The 23,314-nt window shown below is 43.9% G+C and overlaps 1 protein-coding gene across 1 annotated transcript in view; it reads right to left on the reverse strand.

Annotated features, from left to right (window-relative positions):
- RFC3 (replication factor C subunit 3) overlaps positions 1–22,931 on the reverse strand; it is a 97,841-nt gene extending 74,910 nt beyond the window's left edge. The window contains exons 1-3 of the mRNA XM_069639976.1: positions 22,672–22,931; positions 19,696–19,833; positions 4,631–4,698 (exon numbers count right to left, since the gene is read on the reverse strand). Of these exons, the coding sequence (XP_069496077.1) occupies positions 4,631–4,698; positions 19,696–19,833; positions 22,672–22,758 (293 nt within the window). The 5' untranslated portion in view covers positions 22,759–22,931. The remainder of the gene's footprint in view (positions 1–4,630; positions 4,699–19,695; positions 19,834–22,671) is intronic.
- Positions 22,932–23,314: the final 383 nt, after the last annotated feature.

Below are 23,314 nucleotides of genomic sequence, written 5' to 3' on the forward strand. Positions count from 1 at the left end.
GTGAATTTAACCGATTTGTGGATAATAGTCAAAACTCCCCTGGACTGAGTAGAGTATTGAGTATAGAATCTATTCGGGCCCCAGGTCTGCGCCAGGTTTGATGATAGGGGTTTCAGTGCATGAATTTCCTGCAATAGGAGTACCTTAATCCCATGTCTTTGTGCATATGCAGTAATCCTACAGGACTTCGTGAAGTTTGTTAAACCCCCAACATTCCATGTCAACACTTTAATAGCCATGGTGACAATTTATGGAACATCCCAAACAAAGGACCCATCTCTGACTGCAATCATACGTGTAGAGGTGGTGCACGCGCGCCTCTCATCAAGGCCAGTCGTAACCTTTCTGCCGATTTTCGTGAAACATTCCCCAACTTCACCACCCCCTCACCATCACTGCCCATTCCAAACTAGCAGTGTGATAATACCCACCCTCAGAGTGACCAACCGCGTACCCTCCCCAACTTGGCCACGCTTGACCCATAACCCAACAGGGGCTCAAACATAAACACTCAGCCTTAAGAGGCATTGCATCTGCAGTGGGGGCTGCCGCTGCCGTCTGACCCACCGTATTAATGCATATTATGATGATAAAACTTCAAAACGGCTGGTGAAACTTAGGTTACAATGAAGCAAACATTAGTAGCGAGATCAAAACAAATAGTGCCGTAAGCCGGCCTCGAACAGTGAGGCTAAGTTTTCAAGGTTCAGGCCCAGTTAATGTCGTCGTGCTCAGGCCAAATGGGGATGTATCCCTTCCGCAGGCAGCGCTCCTGAGATGTCCATGCAGGGGCTGTATTAGGCCCAGGATCGCGCAGGGAAAGGGAAACAAGTTGATCCACCGGAGAGCAGTCTATAAATTGGCCACGGCTTGTATAGACTACCGTCAAGGCTTGGGATCCCAGATCTTAATCATCCTCCATTGGATCCTCCAGGGGATTCGCCAGTGGGATTTGTGCCTTGATGAATTTAACTGCCTCATCCGGGACCGGGAAAAAGTACAGTGTTACGGTAAGTGAATTTGAGGCGGGCAGGGAAGCGCATCGTGTATTCATTTTTCTGTCTCTTAGCATTTTTTTCACACCTCCAAATTGGCGTCGCTCCATCTGTACCCCTACTGAGAAGTCGGGGAAGATCCTAATGATTTGTGAGTCTAGCCTCAGTTCCCCTTTCTCCTTGGCCAGGCAAAGTATTAGGTCTCTGTCCTTGTAGCTTAACAGTTTTGCGATGATTGGCCTGGGGAAGTCTCCAGGCTTAGGCTGGGGCGCCAGGGAGCGGTGCGCTCTTTCTACAGTGAAAAATGGTGACATTTCAGGATTGTCTAGAAGGTCTTTGAGGAGTTGTTCGACCGCAAGTTCCATCCGCCCCTTCAACGCCGATTCGGGTACTCCCACAATGCAAATGTTATTTCTTCATGACCTAGACTCGAGGTCATCGCACTTGGCCTTGACCTGCTTCATGTCGCGGACGAGCAAACATGTTGGGTGGAGAAGCAAACCCAGCATTCAAGACTTTTCAGATTCAGGATGACACTTTCGACACTGTTATAGAGGCTCGGCAGACCTATTTTCAGCCCATAGTCAACAGGGATTATGAACATTTTAATCTCTAGGGCCCAGCTACCTACACGCCAATCATGCTGGATTTTGCCAACTCACTGTGTTGTGTTGATTAAGGGACGAGACAGATAATGCGACACTGAGCATCATCACAGTTGTGCAGCCAGATCCTGAAAAAAAAAATAACCAGATATTCTGCTACAGAGGATCGGGGAGCTTGCCAGGGACCACGAGCAGGCTGCATGGAGAGCGTTGCACATGGAAGAGGTATTCACACCCGTTTGCATGGAGGAGGTGCATGCAGTCTTGTACAAGACCCCTCCTATACCAAGGGTCAGTAATACACCTAAAGCAAGAACACTGGCATAAATAAATGTCAGCATCGGCATAAATAAATGTCAGAAGAGAAGCGCAGGGCATGCGAAGCATGTGGAGGCCTACTCCTACATACCTAATCATGTTTGGCAAACCCAATCACATTGCTGTGCCCTATCTAGCAAACTATTCGGTAGACGCCGCAGTTGCAGTCCAGCCCGAGACCTGTGGCATCCATAGACTATCAGATCTCAAGCTCCATCATGTCATGCCTACTTCCCAGTTCCAGCTGTTGACACCGCCTCCAATGCGGGCCAGGCCCCGTTATCCATATCTTCACATACAGAGTATCCTCGCTTCTCAAGCTAGATGATGCGTTCCATATGCACGTCGTCCACAACCAGGTAGCAATGTTACGTCATGGCTGTGGTCAAAACGCCCTCCTAAGGTGCACTATGACGGAGGACCTGCGTCTTGTGCAATTTGCATACCAGAATGATGTTGAAGCGTTGCGGGAGGAGTTTAAGGAGCGGTTTGAGGGCACAGGCTGCCTGAAAGGTCAGGAAATGTACTACTTATTGACCCATCCGTCCAACTGATAATCCTGCACCACCAATGAATACCATTCCTCTTATGGAAAAAGATGGAAGATTAGCTTTGCAAGCTGGAGACGGAAGACATCATTGAAAAGATAGATGGGACCACACCATGGGTGTTCAAGATTGAGATGGCAGACAAGCCCAAATGTCCTGGGGTGGTGCGAGTATGTGTCAACATGAGGCTCCCTAACAGGGGACACCCCTCCCTAAATCTTGGAAAACTATTTCTTGCCATCCCCCCACCCCCCAGTATCACAACACACTTCTGGATGTAGAAAAGGACGTTCTGATGAGAAACCAACACATTTCCTCCATATCCCCCCACCCAAATCCATTTACACCCCACCCACCCAGGTTCAGAACTTTCCCAGCTCCTCTGGAAAGGGAGGAGTGAAATATTGCGAGGGTCACAAATAGTATTCCATTGGGTTTGCTGGGACAGGTCAAACGTAGCGCAAGTAGTGCACAAGGGGGCTACTAAGACAAAGGTTTTTCTCTGGCTAAAGGTGTGGTTCCCTAATCGAGGCTAAGGTTGATGCTGCTCTGGTGTCAAGCCGCCAGGCCACCTGCAAAAGGTACCTCCTACTGCATCCCCAGAACAAGCCATTGAGCCATGGAAGGTGCTCAACATTTACTTTGGCAATGTGCATTAGTCTTTCCCACGGTATTACCCAAATTGTTCGTTTACAATTGTTCGAATGAACAATTGACCGAATTTAAAGGGATATATATATATATATATATATATATATATATATATATATATATATATATATATATATATATATATATATATATATATATATATATATATATATATGGGTTTTGGGGGGTTTCCCCCCACATATATGTTACAATTGACCTTCACAATTCGGTCAATTGTGAAAAGGTCAATTGTAATTCGAACAGTTGTAAAACGAACAATTCGTATACAACCCTTTCCCACTTCCTGGTGGTACTTGGAGTACTCTAGGTATATAGAAGTGAATTTTGTGGCATCTACAGCAGTGCATGGCGTTAGCCCTATACTGGAGGAGAGGTTTACGGCCCACAGCCTCCTAGAATCGATCCGGTCGAGCAATGGGCCCAGTTTCAGGGCAAAGAATTTGAACAATTCCTGGAGTTCTATTGAATAACAGCACATCACACCATGCTGACCCCCAGCAAATGGGGGTGTGGAGCATTTATAGATGACGCTCAGCAAGGCATTCTGTATCGCTCTGGATATGGGCCAACCCCTGAGTGGTGTACTGACCACAATCACACCACTATCCTGAAAGTAACCCCAGCAGGGGCATTTCTTGGAAGAGAAGTCTGGTCCTTGTTCCCAGCCATGCCTCGAGAGAACTCACGTGGCCGGACCCGGATAAAGTCTGCCTAGCACAAGAAGTCACAATCAAAAGAGAGGGCCAGAAGGCAGCTGAAGGATACTCTGATGGAGGTTTGAGATGCGATACTCACACGAAACCCACAACACAAACTCTGCCTCCCCTATGAGACTACTCCATGGACCATTACCCGAAAGCAATGTTCTATGCTGATGGGTGAAAAAGCCATTCATCAGTGATACGGAACAGTGATACGGAACAGCAGTTGGTTCCACAGGTTCAATGGAGGTACCTGTGTCCAGCTCCCAGAGGTGTATGCTGGGAACGACCAGTGCCGACCTCCAGGCTAGTTTGTCAGCTAGTAATGACGGACAAAGCAGAAAAAGAAAAAGCAACCATGTAACCGTTTACTGATCGGACACCCATCAGCGAGCGGCCAAGGTTAAAATACCCGAGGAGGGTAGGAACAAAGCTATCAGGATGTTGGTTGACTGTCATGGAATAGGTGTGTTGTGTGCATGTATGTATGGAACAATGGGTGGGGCGGGGGTTGCAACCCCTTGAATATTAAAAAAAAAAAAAAAAAAAAAAAAAAAAAAGGTCTCAAGAGAAAAAGACCTTTACCATGCTGGTTTTCCGATCAATCTAAAAGCGGGCATAAAAATCAGTCTTTTTCGCTTGAGACCTTTAAAATTTTCTTTTCACATAGAACCTGTACACCACCACAATACGTGTGAATATTAAACCACAATTACTATCAGTTCACTGGAAGGAAAGATTACATTGCATGCCATGTATTCCTGGAGTGCTTTTTCAATAAAGTGGTTTACCTTGGGTTAACTTCCAGATGATAATTGCTTGCAATCGTGCTGATTTCAATTTTCTTTTTTGATGGGGCCTGTTTTTATAAAAAGAACAGCAAAAACATGAATGTAATAGAAGCTTGCTTTTGTAATGCTTTATATTTCCGGTCAACTGCTAAAGCAAAACTGTGCATCTAACACAAGAACATATAAAGTACACAGCTTCTACAGAGGAGGAATATTCAGCAATGATGAAGCCAATACAGGTTTTCCACCCCCAAAAGCCAATACAGGTTTTCCACCCCCAAAAAATAAATAAAAGTACTAAGGTACACATGTCGCCTGCAATGCTCAGGTGACGTGTCCTGAAAAGAGCCACACACAAATAGGTACAATGCTGCCTGATGTGAAAACTGCCCACAAGGTGAAAACGCAGCTTCCCATTTACGAGAATCGCTAGTGACAAAGAAAGTTTGGATTACAAGGAAAAGATTTACTTGCTTAAAAAAACAGTGCCAGTCAGAATTCAAACTACAGTTGTACAGCCAACTTCCAAAAATCAGGAAGGATACAGCCTTACACTCGCTTGTTCCCCGTGTAGTATATGTAAGCAGACAACAAGCAGATTCTGCTCAGACAGGACAAGAACAACTGTCAATACCAGAAACACTAGCGTGCATTTAAATGGACTTTAATAGAAACCGTCCTAAATTGAGGTCCCACACAGACATTGGCACCACTTCTGAAACAAACCTCTTTGGCCTACTACAACCAGGAGCACTTGCACTACAATCAACCAAATCCTAGACTTGAGAGGGGGGTCTCTCTACTTCTGTCCTCTATATGGTTGGGACAAAGGCACACAACACCCCAGCCAAGGTTCTCTATGGGGTAGCTTGGATGAGCAACCAAGGCTTAAGCACTCAGGAGGTGATGCAGACTCCCCAAGCCCCACAAAGTAATGTCCACACACTATGTTAGGTGTTAACAGCTTCTTTATACAAGATAAGGTTGCTACCAATATATACACATAAATAACACTTTGTACTCAGCCAGTTCTATTCAAAGAATAGCAAATATATACACTATGTGGTACCACACAATACTTACATTCAGTAAGAAATGCGCTAACTGCAGACAGTTTTAAATAGGCATGTGAATTCTTAAGTGAGTTGTTAACAGCATAAATTAGGGAAAAAATGCAGGTTAGTTATGAACAGTGGCAGAATGCTTTCTTTAGACTAGATACATCATTCTGTGCGAGGATCCCGCCACCTGGGCAATCTGCAATGGAAACGTTAGGGACTAACGAATCTCGTCTTTTACAGCCAATGTTCAATAACTACTTTCTTTTTAAAGGTTCTACCACCCCAAACTACCTGAGAGGCCAACAGGATCCAAGAGGAATCTGTGACCCATGGACGACTTCAGAGGCTAGAAGATGCTCTTCTTCGTCACAATACCTTTGGTGCCATGGCAGTCGAAGTGGCAGAGTTTTTCAGTTTCACTCGACGATGGAACACCCACCCCTGGAAGAAGGAGCCACTGGGATGCCGGGTCCAAGAAGAAAAATAGAACCAAAGTCTTTCTGAAGTGCAGCAGTTTGGCTCTTCGCGGTGCTCTCCGTTGGTCGATTTCTCCGACTGAAGTAGTCCTGGGAACATCAAACTTGCTATGGGCTCCACAATGAGAATTATGACCCCTGGGGGCTTTCGATGACTTCTGCCGGCGACAGGTGCATAGGTCACTTTTGGTTTCTGGATTACGCAGTTTTCCGACTTTCAGTTCTTGGTGCTGCAACACGGACCTCTGGACGGCTTCTGGCGACCTGGACTCGACCACTGGAGTGGACCACGGACCCTCACAAAGTCTGAACCCTCAGGACATCTTTGTTGGATTCTGGTGGCAGGAAAAACTGGCGGACCTTCCTCTGCATTCAGCGACCCTGGAACTTCTCCGGCAGGAAAAAGTGGTCATTGACGATGGCAAGATGTCCCATGAAGTTCAGCAGTTTGTAACTTTTGAAGCTCTGGTTGTCAGGCAGCACTATGCCAGTGTACCCCCTCTTCTGGGCCGAAGACAGCAACAGGCTTCCAGCAGTCACAAACGCTCCTCCGGACCCGTAGTGACACCAATGGACTTCTTTGACTCGAGATGTCTGGGCACTCTGCTTCAGGACTCACAAAGACCCCTTAACCGGACGGCAAGCACACAGGACTGACTTCCAGGCTACTTTGAATGAAGAGCATCAGGTTGCACGATGGTCCCTCGTAGCTCTGGGAGAGGTCTCTGCAGGTCCTCTCTTGGATTAATCCTTGGATGGCACAGCAGCTTTTGGATTTCGATGAAGAGTAGCAGCTGCGATTATCTTCCTCCAGCCGGAATTCTAGGATCAGCTTCGGTTTCGAAAATTGGTGAGCGAGAGGTTCCCCGTTATACATATTTGGTCCCCATTTCCTCGGGCTGAGCCAGGCACAGTCAACCAATCACACAGAAGGGCATTCATGCATGAAGGCAGCCAATTAGGCTCACAGGCATTCAGGCCATTCACTCCACAACAGAAGAGTAGCCCTATGTTGGGAGGACGATGGGCAAAAAAGTATTGCTATAACTGGAAGTGTCCTACAACTTAGAATTAAACATACATCGATCCTGCATGTTATTATGTTTATGGTGCAAGGTGTTTAAATCCAGGTACCAATAGTCTGGATATTTCTATTATTACAAAAGAAATTTTGAATGTTTTTCTTGGGTGTATTATTGTATAATTTTCAATCACAAACGTATTTCTTAAAATTCACTATGAACAAGAGTAAAGTATATTGTTGTGCAATACCCTTTCCAACTTTATAAATCTATATACATGTTTTATTCACCACATCTATGTTTAAGCAATTGTTCTTGGTTTAAAAAGCACCCTGAGAAATGATCATGGTAATGCTTTGAAAATGTAAAAGAAAACAGGGCTAGTTTGAAAACTACCAAGAAAAATATTTTGTCAGAATTTCATATGTAATAATAGAAATATTCAGACTACTGGTACCTGGATTTAAACACCTCGCACCAATAAACGTAATAAAATGCAGGAATGATGTAGGTTGAATTCTAAGTGGTAGGACACTTCAGTTATAGCATACACTTCACCCAGACACCCATAAAGAATGTGGATTGGGGTAAGCACCCCACCTTTCAGCACACTTGCAGTCAGGTCTCTCAGGCATTGTGTCACACAGAAACCAGACACCCATAACACAAAATGCGAGTTCCCTTCAGACACCATTCACACAGGTCCCACCCAAAGGGTGTACCCACAACACTGCCCCTGGGAAGGCTCCAGTCAGCCTTTCCACCCAACAACCAGTCAGGGCGAACAGACAGTCAGGGCTTTCCAGGACTTGGGAAACATGGTAAAAGGCAATAGAAACCAAGAAGCCACAGTGGCCATCTTGCCTTTCTTCAGGAATCCCAGTGATTCCTATGCAAGGGACTAGGTGTCCCAAAAATGGAGGACACTCACTGCCATGTCAACATGTAGCTGCCACTAGCCCATACCCTGCTTTGTGGGCAACACACAGGTGCCCAAAACCACACAAGGGATACAAGGGTGATTTCCCACCGATGGGTGCCATAAGGGTATCCCGTGTGTGTTCACCAAAAGGAAAACATGAAGAGCTGCACTGCCAGAGATCCAGGCTGGACCTCAGCGGCAGAAAACTGAGAAAACACATACAGAGGTGTAGGTACGGCATTTCCAGCATCACAACTTGGATTTTGCCTCAAAAAGGTCTCTACTGTTAAAATGTGGTGCAACATTGAGCTTTTGCAATTTCCATTAGCCCAAACTCCACTGCTGTATTTGCTTTTGTTCCCAGTCACTACCATGAATACCCAGATATCCGGCTGAGCAGGCAGCCATTTAGCTCCACCTTATAACCTAGACAAGCCTGGCTAGTAAACTTCAAACAGGAGCCAATTTCGAATCTCAGATCAACGGGTATCATACACTTGTAACTATGTGACATTAAATATGTGTATAAATAAGCATGGAGACATTTAAAGCTTACTCGGTCATAAAAAGAACAACCAGTTCTAGTTTGTATTGCAGGTGGAAGCGGAATCCTTAGCACACTGAATACATGTGGTGGTAAGGGATGGTTACCCAAGATGGCTCCAGTAGGGCGGGACTGTTATGCCAAACTCTTCGGAAGGTACCAAGTGGATGTCTTGATGCTTGGAAAAATAGTAATAGAAGCTGGGGAAACAGATTTTGTTTCAAACTCATCTCTGTTAAAGTAAAAAGATTTGGACAAACCAACTCTTATATTATATCAATTACTTTTTCAGACTTTTACAATTCATTTATTGTAAAAAAGAATGTCTTTGGAATTTTACAGATTCATGGTTGTTACTTGAGAACAAAAAGCCTTTTTTCTAACATTTCTTTAGAAGATAAAGAGTATTGAAAACTGAGGTATATTGCGCAAGGGAGAGTAGTCTCAACATTTTGAGAGACTTTAATTTCCTGATTTTAGGCTCAATTCTCACTGGTGGGCCAATTACACTGCACCAATGATCTAGCAACCATTTAAATAGCTACTGAACAAGCCGTGGACTTCACTTTTTATTCCTTTTCTCATTTTCTCAAGGAATGTCAAGACCCACTAGCTACCCATCTGGATTACATGCAAGGCTGAGATGTTTCTCAAATGCACCAAACTATTCGCATAATATGGATTGGGGCAATATACCCAGTGTTCTGGGAGACCCCGTTTCACCTGCCCCCTTAACACTCAAATCAAAAAGTGAAATAGCTACCATGTTCCGGCAAAACAAAGACCCCCATAAGCCTTTGCACATTCAGGCAGCAGAAAATGCTGTATCCCACACCACACAATTAGATTTTATTTAACAGCAGCCTAGAGGTAAATGAATACAAGGTCAAATTCAATATTTTCGCAATGAAAGTTGTGTACAGATGAAAAAACTCAAAAGTAGTAAAACATGTGTAACCAAATGTATTCTGTTAATTTCTGAAGGTAATTATCCAAAACACATCAGTTTTGCTTTAAAATACTTTATTGGTTTGTTAATCATCTTTTAGTATTTATTGCGAGAACACAAACGGAAAGACAACAGCTTGTCATTGGGGCAATCCTGAATGAGGTGGCACATATATCCAGAAAGTGACCATGAGATGGAGAGGAATATATGGTACAGAAAGGGACATAAGACACTATGGGAATAAACACCATAGCTCAACGGAGCAAATATCTTTTGCACAATTTAAAAACAGGATGGGAACTCGAAGAACCAACAAGCACACATATGGTCCTCATCTGGTCTCATTTGTTTTTTGTTTTGGTTTTGTTACATGGGATTTTATAGAGCGCCAAGTCACCTCAGAGGTCTTGTGCTGCTGAAAAGGAGAGGATAACTTGCCTACAGTTAATGGTATGCAAGATTGTACAAGTAGGATTTTAACAGCTTCCTGAAGCGAAGGTGCTCATGAAACAACCAAGTCCCAGAGAGACAGTTCTACTGCTTTCCAACTGTTTCAGAAAGCATTCCCTACTATTCGCAGGCAGATTTTGGGATGGTGTAGGTTTGTCCCCAGAGAGTGCAATGAGTGTGAGCATACAAATTATTTAAGTTTGATCTTAAAAATTCTAGACCTTTTATGAATGGCTTTGTGAAGCCTACACAAGATCTTGATTTTCACACAATACTAAATACTCAACAAATGAAGGGAGGCCAAAGAAAGAGAAACAGTCTAATTTTGAGTGTATGAGCCGCAATAGGCAGACATTAGATAAGGTAGTCCAAGGTAGATATAATTGATAGTCAACCTTGGAAATCAGCAACGTAACAATAGCTTATACTTTGCCCAAGAGTGGCAGGTAGGGCGGAAATTCCCTTTAAAAAAAAAAAAAAAAAAAAAAAAATGTTATGGTATTAACATTGTTTTTGTTTTAGACTGCATCTACCCGATTCCTCCTAAGGATAGGTGCTTGCCAGGATTACACCAAGGCTTTTAACTCTGGCTCGAGGTAAAATGTCGGGAGCCTCATAGTTCTGGTGGTGCTTGATAAGGGCACCATAAATAAGAGGCAAGGCCTGTTCACTAACAGGATTTCCGTTTTTGACGCATTCATTTTAAGACGATTGACACTAATCCAGGAAGTAAACAATGCACAGCTGGATTGTTGGTTGGGTTTTCTGGATGATTTGTATGTCATCACCTTAAATAACTGCACCCCCGTCTGCTACTGTTTGATTGAGGGACTCCACGTTGAAGACTGTAAGCTGTCAAAGTATAGGGAGATGCACCTACATTGTGTCTTTTCAGTAAGAAATAGTAATCCATATCAGGCCTCCAGTCGGATACCTGCCTTCTACCGGCAGGGGGGGGGATTGTCAGGAGCTTGCCCCTCTCGAAAAATTAACATAGGTCCAAGATCACCAGAGCCCTACCCACATCTACAAGGCACCCAAGATCATCCAATGCTGTGGACATTACCCCTTCTGTGCTTTGTTCAAGTTTTATACCTGAACAGCGCCGCCGACAGCACTGCAGTATCCTCGAAGCACTGGAGCAGACTTTTCACAACTCTTAACGGTGCCGATTAATGAAGGATGGCGATTGGTCTAAAACGTACAAAGTATGAAGGTGCTCTTTCTGTGGGGTAGGAGCATCCAGTAATCATCTATGAAACTAAAACATTTTATTCTGCTGATAACATCAGCCGCACCAGAGGGAAGACAGCATTCAAAATGTTCGCTAAAGCATGGGCTGGGTCTTTTTGCTTGTGAGATTTCTGTTGTGAACCATTTGGATTTGTAATATTTAGGGCTTCATTTCTTTATTGTAGGATAGAATAGCTAAGCCTTAAATCTCCAGGTCTGTGCATTTTATAGTCCATTTGTGGCGCTTGAGGGAGTTCTGGTCTATTTGTCCCCAAGAGCTCGGCAAGCTGCGATACCAATGGAGTTTGCCATTTATTCCCCATCCTCTAGAGACAACGGGAAGCTGATGTCACTTCTGGATCTTCATGAAAAAAGGTTGATTGCAAAAAGCAGGAGAAACAATGCAAAGTTTATTTACACAAAAAACTATGGATGTTTCTCCCACTGACTTTTTACCTTTGTTTTCTTCACAGACATTCCCTTTTGGCAGTACGCTTTGCTGTGTGCCACCGACTCCCAGTCTCCCTGCAAAGCCACTTCCCTTTGGTCAGGAACAGGCACTACAGGGTCTTTTCCTTTTAAATTATTGTATCGGGAGTGGGGGGGGGGGGTTAGGGCACGCCCTCAACCCAATGCCTTGATAGCGAACAAGGGTGCGGGGAACACCCCGCAAGCCCCCGGTGCCCTTAATTGCAAAAAAGGCGCTGTATGGCATATTTGTTCAAAATCTTCGACTGTTTGAAATATTCATACATCTGAAATTCAAACAAATTTGCCAAACTTTTTTTATATTTGAACATTTCTACAGATGCCGCTACTTCTAGACTCAGGGCAAGGGAATTAAGTATGGCATAACGTTCCAGCCAGTGGACATGCAACAATGGGGAAAGCTGCAGTGTAGCTTTGGAAACAAATATTAAGTGAAAACATATGGCACATGGAGTGTTTAGGGCCATAGACCATTTGGGGTGGCTGGAGGTTTATTAGGCGATCAACCAGAACTGCTCCTTGACTGTCTCTGGGAAAGTCCATGTAGGAATTTGTGGGGTGCATTCAAAGGCCCCAAAATGAAGTCCCTTTCACAGGAAAAGCAGGATTTTTCAAGATAGACACAAAAATGGCTTTGCAGTTTAAATGTGAAAATGCACCACTGCTAATAGGAAACCATCAGGGAAAAGACATGGTGCTTGTGGACAAAAAGTAATGTATATTATTGTTTGCATACAAAATACCAGTGACATTTGAAGAGCCACTGTTTTTCATGGAAAAATGTCAGCACAAGGCAAACACTTTTGGCTTATGGGTGGCAAACTTCACAAGGAAATCCCCCACTGCCAGTCTGGATGTTAAATCCCCATCTAATACAACTGCAATATAGTGTGCCCTGCGAAAGGTGTGGAAACCCCAATGGTGCCAGACTTGCTGGCTCTGAAGACAGTGATAGCAGGGCAGTTTTCATTGGCTCGAGGATGACTAAATGGTGTGAAAACTGGGGGCTACAACTTCAAACAGGTAACCAACTTCAAAGAGTAAGTTGCACCAAGAGAATAGAGGCTGACCCATTGAGACCATAAGGCCTGAAGGCAGGAGAATTGCCATGTGTCCCACATGCAGATTTACAATTAATTTAAAAAGGGCTATTATAGCTTGGGCCTTTTCCCCCCAGCAACCATAAGGCAGATTTTCTTCGTTTATGTAACATGTTTTATGTAATTTCCAGGTGATGTTGGAGATATAAAATCCATCCACCTGCGACTCAGGGAACTGTAATGGCCATCTAAGATGCGTTTCTGGCGGATGTGAAAATGTTCCAAATGTGAGAGTTGGTGAACAGGTGGAGGATAAAATTAGTAATATGGTTAATACATTACATATTTGTGCGTTTTATGGAAACTGCAGAAAATTGCCACATGGCTGTGCAAAATGGTGCAGACTTGGCCATCTTATTTGATTGCCCATGATTAAGTGAATCAGAAAATATGTATATTATGGCAGTTATTAGTACAATTATGAAGTTTTGCCACATAACTAGTTTTTGCCAAATAGTTGACATGAGAACAAATGGGGCTTGTCTCTGCTCCAGACTCTTATCCGGAGAGAGGTGCTAAAGTGGGCAGGAAAGTAAGGGTAACTTTCCAATCCTAGTTGCGAGAACTCTGGCAGGATACTTCTATAAGATTGTAAAATTGGTGGGGTATACAAGGAGGGGCTGCACTAGGAGGAAGGGACAGAGCTACCGAAATTTACCATCGAAGAGCGCTGATTAAACTTAACATCTGACAGCTGCAAGGAAACACCAGAGGAGAGTGCATCTGGAGGGAGCTGTCTATTTCTAGGAGGTCCTAAGAGCTGACTGGGTCATATGGTGGAGAGCAGGAGGCCATCCCCGAGAGTGGGGCAAGCAGGCCCCTGTCCTATCTTTCCAGAGGTTCCCGACATGCAGCTGGCTGTCCTGAACTTTAAACAAAGGCTTTCTATGTAAGTAGAACTGAGCCCTGGGAAACCAAAAGGTGGGGAGTCGGCTTGCCTTAAATCCTTTTCCCTTTATCGTGGGCAGGGGGCAAAACTGTAGTTCCTTAGCCTACTTAACTAAAAAGATTCATTTAGTTAATTCCCCATTTGGTGGAACATTATGGGGTGATTTTTTTTAAAATTCGAAATTAACAAAGCTCCCTTCCCAGTGTGCGATTAGCCTACAATTTAATTGGGTAATCCGTTTTTGTCCTGTTGACCCCGACTTCTTTAAAGGAAGACGGGTGTCTGTTCTCAAATCAGTCAAATATTTTTGTCCAACTTTCCCCCAATACAGGCCTTTCAGTGGAGGGGGTCCGAAACCCAGAATTCCCCAAATCATTCCAATTTTTCTGCCTAACTTCCCCAACACAGACCAAAGTGGGGTGGGGGTGTATGAAAAACAAATCGCTAAATCGCTGTTTTTTTAAACCAAAAGTGTGGGTGAAATCTTAATTGCTATATGTATTTTAACCAATCTTGAAATAAACTGCTAGCCTTTTAAGCCTGCAGGAAAATCAAAATTGCACATTACATTTATAATTGTTTAGGTTATTTATCAGTTTAATTATTTCTTGCAGTGACATTTTTAGAAAGTAAAGAATTGAGATTTGTGTTTTTCTAAACTAATATGTGTAATTGATTTGAGTAATGATGGTGAGCCACAAAGAAGGTGGCGCGTGTAGTTCAATGTAATTTCTATTACTTTAAATATAAATATATTTCCTGTACACCGGCCGGGTTCTTGACTCAATGGTAGCTCAGGGGGAGGGATCCAAGGGGCATGATGTGTCTGAAGTAGGGCTGAATAAAAGAATCTGTTAAACAGTTTGTTGCGTCACACCCTGTGTTGAGGGTGGCTGCTCAATAAACCATTACAAATTCATGCCCCCTAAATTGGAGATGATGCGAAGGTAAGAGAAAGGCTGCTAAATCATCCAAATTGTTAGCAAAGGTGATAGCTGCATTTCTAATTTAGGGCACCTTGCATTCTTCATTTTAGTTTAGCTATATTCAGTAAACACTGTTTACTCTTAATATTCAAGTCATACGATGTATTACTGTTTCCCAATTATTTGTGCTGCCCTCAATCAGCAGCTCCTCTACTCCTGCCCAACAGTGGTGCCTTCTTGCTTCGAGCCCCCATGTATTTAAATATGTATTTGGGTTTTAAATAGTGGTGCAAACTTAGCTAGGAACCAATAGGACACAATACATGTTCAGGTTAAAATGGGAAATAGGGAAATAGGGAGGGGTGGGTTTTATATGTGGCAGTGTTGGAAATTGCTGGGAGCTATCTAGGAGTGCCTGGTTGGCTTGACCACAACAGCTGCCAGGAGCTACGCTTGGCTCCCAGGCTAACTGGTGCTATACAAACATATCTATGTAACATTAATTCTGTGTGTTTGGGAATGTCTATAAACGAGCATTAGGACACATCTAGAAGACATTTTGAAACAACATTGGTTGTATATAATTGACAAAGCTATAGTTTGCATTTTATATGGGATTTACATTTGTGGATGTAGCTCCTGCTTCCTGAGTGATGCCAAACACCCAGTAACTGCTTTCAGTTCCTGCTAGTCACATTCTTATTTCGAGCCCTATGTTGTATTGGCATGTTCCGGATGGGGGAACACAAGGAGGTAATGCAAGCAGTAAGGAGTTTTCTGCCTGAGATTGGAAGCTGTGTGGCGAGAATGTTGGCGATAGGGTGCTTTCCAACATACATGTGGGAAATTACCATGACCTGGACTGCAGTTCTGAAGACCGTGGGTGGGAGGAAGGGTTTTATCTTTCACAGGAGTGTTAACCGGCATCCGGTGGCTCAGGCTTTTTTGTCATTAGGTTGAATCAAAGAGTGTGTGGTCTATAGTGAGCCAGAGTGATTTGGCAGTTGGGGGCCAGGTGAAATGTGAAGCCATCAAAGTGCATCTCATTAATTCACCCTTGAATGGCATCCTGCCTAGATGAGTGACCAAGTAGGACAAATACATTCTGTCTTTGTGGGACAAATCTTCAAGGATGTACTCATCATTGAAGCTTGAATGGAGGAGAGGCAATTCCTGAAGCGTAATAATGACCTAGTTACAACTGACTTTGGTATAACTGAAGATTGTCTGCATATTGGTGGAACGAGAGGTCGGAATCATTAAGAATGGATTGTAATGGCTACATTGTAGCTCACTGAGGAGAGTATTGAGCTTTGTGGAAATCTGCAAGTGACCGGATGGGGTCTGACCTGAAGTTGGCCATCTTGATAGCTTGGTGCCAGTCGTGAGAGGCCAGATGCAAACAAGATGAGACCTGTGCCCAAGAAGCCCATTTGGTTGGCAAGTACGCTGGTCAGTGTGAGGTGATCAAACCAGGTTTATGGCGGAGAGGTCGAGGAGGAACACGAGCCATAGCCGAGTCTGTCCATGATTTGAAGAGCGTCATCTACAACCTTATGGTGGCTGTTTCAGATTCTGGGCTGAACCCATGTTGAGTAGCGTTGGAACGGGACGCTAACAATCAGTGGGTAGACAGTGAGATCATGCAACCCAATGTGTTTTTTTAATAGGAGAGTGAAGAATAGACCTGTTTTTAAGGTGCTTGGAGAGATGCCTTATTCAAGGGAATCATTTGCCATTTCAAGGCGGAGGGTGAGGGTGCCTCTAAGGGCATTAGGGAGCGTCCTCTTTATATATGGGTGGTTAAAGTAACAGAAGCGCGTCGGCAAGATCCAAAGTGAGTGAAAGGGGGCCAGGTATGTGTTACAGGCTGTGGGGTTGACAGACTCGAGTATCGATCTGTTGTTGTAGGTTATCTATCTTGTTGATGAAAAAGTGTTGCATTTTTCTGCATGCTCAGGGATTACCACTTCAGGCTGGGGGTGTGTAGTGGCCGGTCGGCACAAGATGGCACTCCCCACAACATTAACTACAAGGAAAATTAGTAAATTGCCAACAAACGTGCCAGATGAGACGAGCTGTAATGGCGATCTACAAAATTGGCAAACTGTGCTGCATGTGGTTGTACGGCGACAGGCAGGAATGTCACAAATGCACAATCATCATCAGCTGGATTTAGATTCTTCCAGGGAGGACGGGTGGGGGGTGGATGGGCACAAAACACATCAACTGGCACAGATTCTACCACAGGTACACAATCTTCACCAACTAAGATTTGCAAAGCTAATAGTAGGCGCAGTATGAGCATTTACATCAAAAACACTGCTCAACTTTTCACACACCCGACTGCCTATGACCAAACTGAGCAAAGAAGCAAGGGGAGGGTCTGGGAAATTAGGATCTAATAGTGGAGAGGGAGAAGACAGGGCAAGTGTTAAGCACAGATGGAGCAATGTGGTGTGAGAGACATGATGCCAACTGAGAGGTATAGGTAAGGGCACAGGCAGACAAACCTAGGGCTGCATAGGAAACTGGGGAAAGGATGAGGGGCCCTGCTCACTTCTAAACTCCGACAGGCACCACTGCTGCAGGTGTCCAGATGATGCACAGTAGAACAAACCCTGGGAAACAGGGCAGGGTGGGATGGCTGATGAGTAAAGGTAGGTCATCAAGAGAAAAAAGTGGACCAGAGTATCCCCTAAAATAATGAGACCTGGGAAGGTGCAAAGAGATGTAGGAGGAGCAGTCGAGAACTCAAATAATAATTACCTCTCTGGTGGCCCAACAGCTAAAATTGGGGCAAATGTGTATGTTCTACTGTGCCCCCGGCTACACTGCCCAGTCCTAGGCACGTAGCCCTACCAGTTCTATGTGAAAATGGTGGTACACTAATGTTGCCGCCAGTGAAATATGGCAGCTCAAGCGCTCAGTTCTGGATAGTAAAGTGTCAATGCCGCTCTACGAAATGCTACTTGTCGGCACAAGCAAGTCACACTTTCCAGTAATATATAAAGCATCACAGGGCTGTAGGTGGTTGGGGACAGAAACACCACTTACCCCATTCTCTTACCCACTCCCACAACCAGCAGAATTATGCTGCGCACGAGAAGTGTGGTGGTGGACCCCGCACCCCAGCCAGCTATCCCACTGTGCATTGCTCCAGCTCATGGGTTCTCCCAGGGCTGCATGCACCTGTGTGGAGCCTTCTCTGCATCTGGTGAGCACTTGTGCATTTTATCAGCATTAGTCCGGGCCACCATCTAAAATGTTTCCTGTGCCACTGCAGCCCTCGTGCGAAGCACACTTCATTTAAAGCGGCATTCATCATACAGGGTTTCTCAGCAGAGACAAAAATAATGCTGACTTATTACCTGTAACGATCCCTACCAGAGACATATGCACAAAGGGTTAACATGTACATACCAGCATACACATGATGACAAGGCAAACCACTTAGGCATGGGGCTGATAAGCAGAAGAGGAACCAGAGGTAGGGTAAGGAAAACGGGGACCAAAGTATTCTTCCAGGGGCATGTTGCTGCAATGGTAGGTAAAAAGCACACACCCGTGCAATTGGCACAAAGTGTAAGCAGGTTTTTTTGGTACAGACAACCCATGCTCCGGAGTGAAGCTTCCATCTGTAGATTCACCCATTCACACAGCAAAATATACATCATCCAAGAGCAGTACAAACATTACTCTCACCTCTCGATGTTCCAAGCATGGTACCCAGAGTACATTACTTTTTGATCTCTCTAATCAATCCCACCCCTGTTCCGTTGGCCTTCTAAAAGCTAATATTGGCATAAACACTGTGCTCTAAGATTATGGCATTATAAAACCATGAGAGGGTTGTGCGTGATTTATGAAGATGCAAACATTCCCACATTCAGAGAGTAAACTGCATTTCAGGAGGTACATTTTTTCTCCCCAACAACTATATTCCTACTGAAGCGTTAACCTTCACCTACTTGAGAAACTGTGGCTGGGCAGCCCTTCAGCAGTGTTCTATATATGTGCTTCTGAGTAAGGGCACTCTTCCTTGACTTTACTGGAGGTCAGAGGCAGGTTTGTGCTACTCTTGCATATGCTATTTTTTTATGTCCATGGGTGAACGCACAGATACAAGCTGCACTCCTAGGCATTTCCTCACACAGTCTGCATAAACCTGGTGTCATCTGCAGCCTTTTGTACGGTTGAAAGCTTTGGTTCAACACTGCACTCTACACTCTAAAGTATAACCAAAACAACAGCCACCAAAACCACCATTTAGTAGACATGTTGTATTTATACTAATCCATTGTTCCATTAAAACCCAAGATATGCTGACCAAATGCCACTTGTATACAACACCTAAATTAGTGCCCGAGATACTACTCCCCACACCACGATTTAAAAAGGATCCCGTGGTAAACCATCTCATGTTGTAAAAAGCCATTTTACAATTCCCCATGTAATACAATAATCTACTACAGTTACAAACCACCCCCCTCTAAATGTTCACATACTCCCGCATACAAGAGGTTAGCAGAATTGTAGAAGTCAATGTGCATCTTCCCTTATGGGGGATCTGGAAATTCATCAGAAATTACATCCAATTGTGGAATGTCAGCCTGGGAATCAGCTGTGAAATACAAGCAACAGTATAGCTTTATAGGTATTTTTCATTTGAATAGCATACAGGAGTGCTCTGAATTGTCCCTTCAAATTGTGGCGCTGCATATGTGGATATAAAATTACCTTACAACTTTCTACACCCTCTTATAAATTTCCATGGTGCATGTGTCCCATAGTGTCTCCCCAGTGGCCCATAATTAAAAACCGAAGAAAGCAACAGTACTGCCACTAACTTGGGTGTTGCCTGTAATGGCACTGTAATGGCAGAAGAGCATAGTTAAAAATAGGATCACCCACATAAAGAGTCTGCAGGGAAGCTTGCCAGCTCCAGACATTCAATGGAGAATTAAAGTGGCATGTACAGGGCGTGGGATAAATTAATCTTACTGTTATTGACTGATGCTCAATTCTCAGCTTTTCAACTCCTGCCCCATAGAGTTCACGTAATAAACACATTATTCTGGTCTTCTTTCCAGCACCTGAAGGTCCATACACCAACAGATGAGGGAAGTCGCCACACTGCACCTGCAAAGAACAAATACATACTTCATTGCAATTTCCACGCTTCATGTAAAAATACGTGCATGATATAGTCATCCCAACAGATAAGGTGTGTATCAGCCACTTTTACTCCCTAAAAATAGGCAACTACTCCCAAAAAATAAAAATAGGGAGTATCAACACTGCCAACAGAAAATAGGTTACATACACAGAATTGTACCCTTGCTTTCACCCACGCCGCACAATGGATATGTTTGGACCAGAAGTGCACATAGTACCACAGGAAGAAACGGATATTATTACTACCTGATCCAAAGACGTCCAGTGTATCTTTTAATATGCATGAATAAATAGGTGCAAATAATTATTAAACATTTCTGCTTTACAATTGGGAATGGGACATACTTTTGTACTCCCTAAAAAATTCATTTTGCTGCAACTTGAATAGGAGGGTAAAATACTCCCACTTCTAAATCTTATCTGGAGCACTGGGGTACAGTCCCTTTATGTAGGGTGTGCCTGTTGCTTCAAGTTCCCCAGAACAACCCACGTTGAGGGCCTGCCTCTGAAGAGAGAGGGGCGGCCTGACTACACAAACGATTAAAGTAGAGGCGCAGCTATTCATTCTCTTGCCCTGCTAGTGGCAGGAACAGGATACTTGACCAGAATACACACAATCTTTACACAGATCGCCTGGGCTCACAGCGTTGACACACCTATGATAAAACAGGTGTGGCTTCCTAAAGTTTTGTGAATTATTAACCACCTACCCTAGCCTCAGGTATGGCTTTATGTTTAAAGATTGAACTGCCCCCAGAATAGTAATTACTCGTTACTAGGGATGTAACGGTATTACGGTATACCGTTAAAGATACCGTGAACCACTTAATCGAACAATAATAACCGTCACATTGTTTATACCGTTAATACCGTAAAGTGTGCTTTTCAATCTGATTTGGAAAGGCTGCAGTAAGCAAGTGCTGCGCAGTCTTGGTCTTGCACTGTTGGATGTGCCGTCTGCCAAGTAGTTTCAGTTGGAGCAGTTTTTAATGCCATTCCATAAACCACACATGCCTGACACAAAATCAATATGTTAGCAATAGGAAGAATAGATACAGTGCCAAGAAGGAAAAGGGTTTATAATGGGTTGGCGGCTTTGGGGTTTACATATTTATAATGGATAATGTTTTCTAAACATATGACAATGGGGGATTTCCCTGGTTCTATCATTGAATTTACTTATAATTAGTCTCTGTGGTCTCTGTGGGTATTCCCTGCTGCCATACCAAAGGGTAACATGTCCGTGATTACTGAACACCTTTTCGCCCACAAGTAAACTAAAGGCTGTAACAAAGAGCGTGCGTGTGCGTGTGTGTATGCGCACAAGCGTATACTACCATCAGCCTTCATTGATCTGTGGCATGCAGGTTATCAAGATGGCAACATGTTCATCTTCACCAGTAGCCAGTGGGGGAGCTAAAAGCCTAAATGACCACTTAAGAAAAGCTATTCAGTTTGCTTTGCCAGTCGAGCAGTGCTCCCCCCTGCTCCCCTCCTCTCCTCTCCACACGTGTGTTTGCGTTTGGTGGAAGCAAGGGATGGCAGTTCAGTGGAAAGTATGTTGAAAAGCCCAATTCTGGGTCTGGTTGCCTGGTTTTGTTTGTGATGATAAATCTGACAATTTATGACCTTTTAGAAAATATTCGTTAAGATTAGTTAGCTCCACCTGCTATACCGCGATAACCATGATATACCGTCATTTGGCAAGAAGGTTATTGTACCGTCATAAAACTAATACCGTGACACCCCTACTCGTTACTATGGAGGTTTTGGAACAGAGGTGCAGACTTTAAATGCAGCCTCTGTGCTGAAGCGACTTGTCACATCAGCTGTCAAAAGGGCAACTGCAACCTCAGTCTTCTTTGAGCAACTGGGGAAGAGGAGCTGCAGATCAGGAGACTGATGCAGCAGGGCACATGTTTCACTATGCCTTTTATGAAAGGAGACTGATGCAGCAGGGCACATGTTTCACTATGCCTTTTGCATGGAGTTTATGAAAGGAGAGTGTCCGATTAGCATGCCACCCTTTCTGAGATGGAATTACCTGCATCATTGCATCATTGTAATAATCAAGATAAAAAAAAGCCAGGGCTTCTACACACTTGCCAGGTGGCAATTGAAAAAGAGAAAGTTGAGAAAGAAAATTGAAGTGTATGGGCAAGTAGGGGGATTGGGGAGGAGTCAACTGATCACAAAACAGGTAATTCCTTATGCAATTTCTCAGACTGCCACTCAGCTCACCTTAATTTGGAGGGAATCCCCACCTTGAATTTATGTTCGTACACCCCATAGACTAAAAGAGAACAACCATCTGAGCAGAGTTACAATATTACCCTAAAAAAGAAAGATCTCCAGTGACTTCAAAGTGGACAAAATATCTAATTTCAACTTCCTTGGAGAGGTACTATTTTCCTGTAGCATTTCACATTTTTTAAACGGAACATATTTAAATCTCTCGGGTTTCCGTAGGCTCCAATACAAATGAAAATACGAACGACTATGGTTTAACGTCAGGGATTTTCACATGGCGTGGTATAGGAGACCAGGGAAGCAGTTTTCTCGGTGCTGAATCTCGGGGAATGGGGGGAATATGGGGGCTAATTTACAACCAAGGTGCACTCGTATACTTTGTAGCAAATATTTGTGTCCCAAAACAACAGGTTCGTGCAAGGGTAAGTAATAGCCATATACATGTTATATTCTCACTCCCACTTCATTGGCTGCAACTGACGCCCCTCCCCAACCCAGAATGAAAAGACCCCGGCTGACAACCGCGGTTATCTCCCAACCCCTTTGTCTCACCAGGCTCTTCAGCTGTGCAGCCTGCTCCCGGTGGTAGTGGAGTTTTGCTAGCGAGCTGGGACGGTACTTGTCCACCCATAGACTCATTATTGCAGAAAGCAGGGAAAGCTGTTCGAAGGAGCGCGCGCGGGAGAGGACCCTGCTAAAACAGTTGTCACGTGACGAGCATAAATCGCACGGCAACGTAAGGATGCCGCTAATGGTCAAAACGCAGGCGCGTTTCACTGTGGATACAATGATATGAACTACATCGTTACTGGTTGGGTGATTGGAAGTGTGGGTGTGTTTGATTCGAAAGCCAACACACAGTTCCAATTCGCTGCACACAAAAAATATGTTTAAACTCTCCTGTGTTCAAGTGTGTATCTACGTAGTTGGCACACATAAATGATGTTCCATTTGTTGTGGAACTTCGCATATGTTCTTCGCATAGCAAACAGCATGCGTGTTTAATCACTGCATGCAGGTGACCTTATAACTCACTACTTTTTGTTGTGTGTCTAAGTTTTGAAAGTACATTTGCAAAAACCAAATTATATGTTTTGGGCTTTGGATTACGTTCAAGTGTGTGCTTAAGTAATTGGCACATGTAAATTATGTTCCATTTGTTGTGGAACTTAACATGTTCTTCGCATAGCAAACA

This window comes from Ambystoma mexicanum, chromosome 7q (assembly GCF_040938575.1).
Source record: "Ambystoma mexicanum isolate Mex_15411 chromosome 7q, UKY_AmexF1_1, whole genome shotgun sequence".
In the NCBI taxonomy this organism is placed as follows: Eukaryota; Metazoa; Chordata; class Amphibia; order Caudata; family Ambystomatidae; genus Ambystoma; species Ambystoma mexicanum.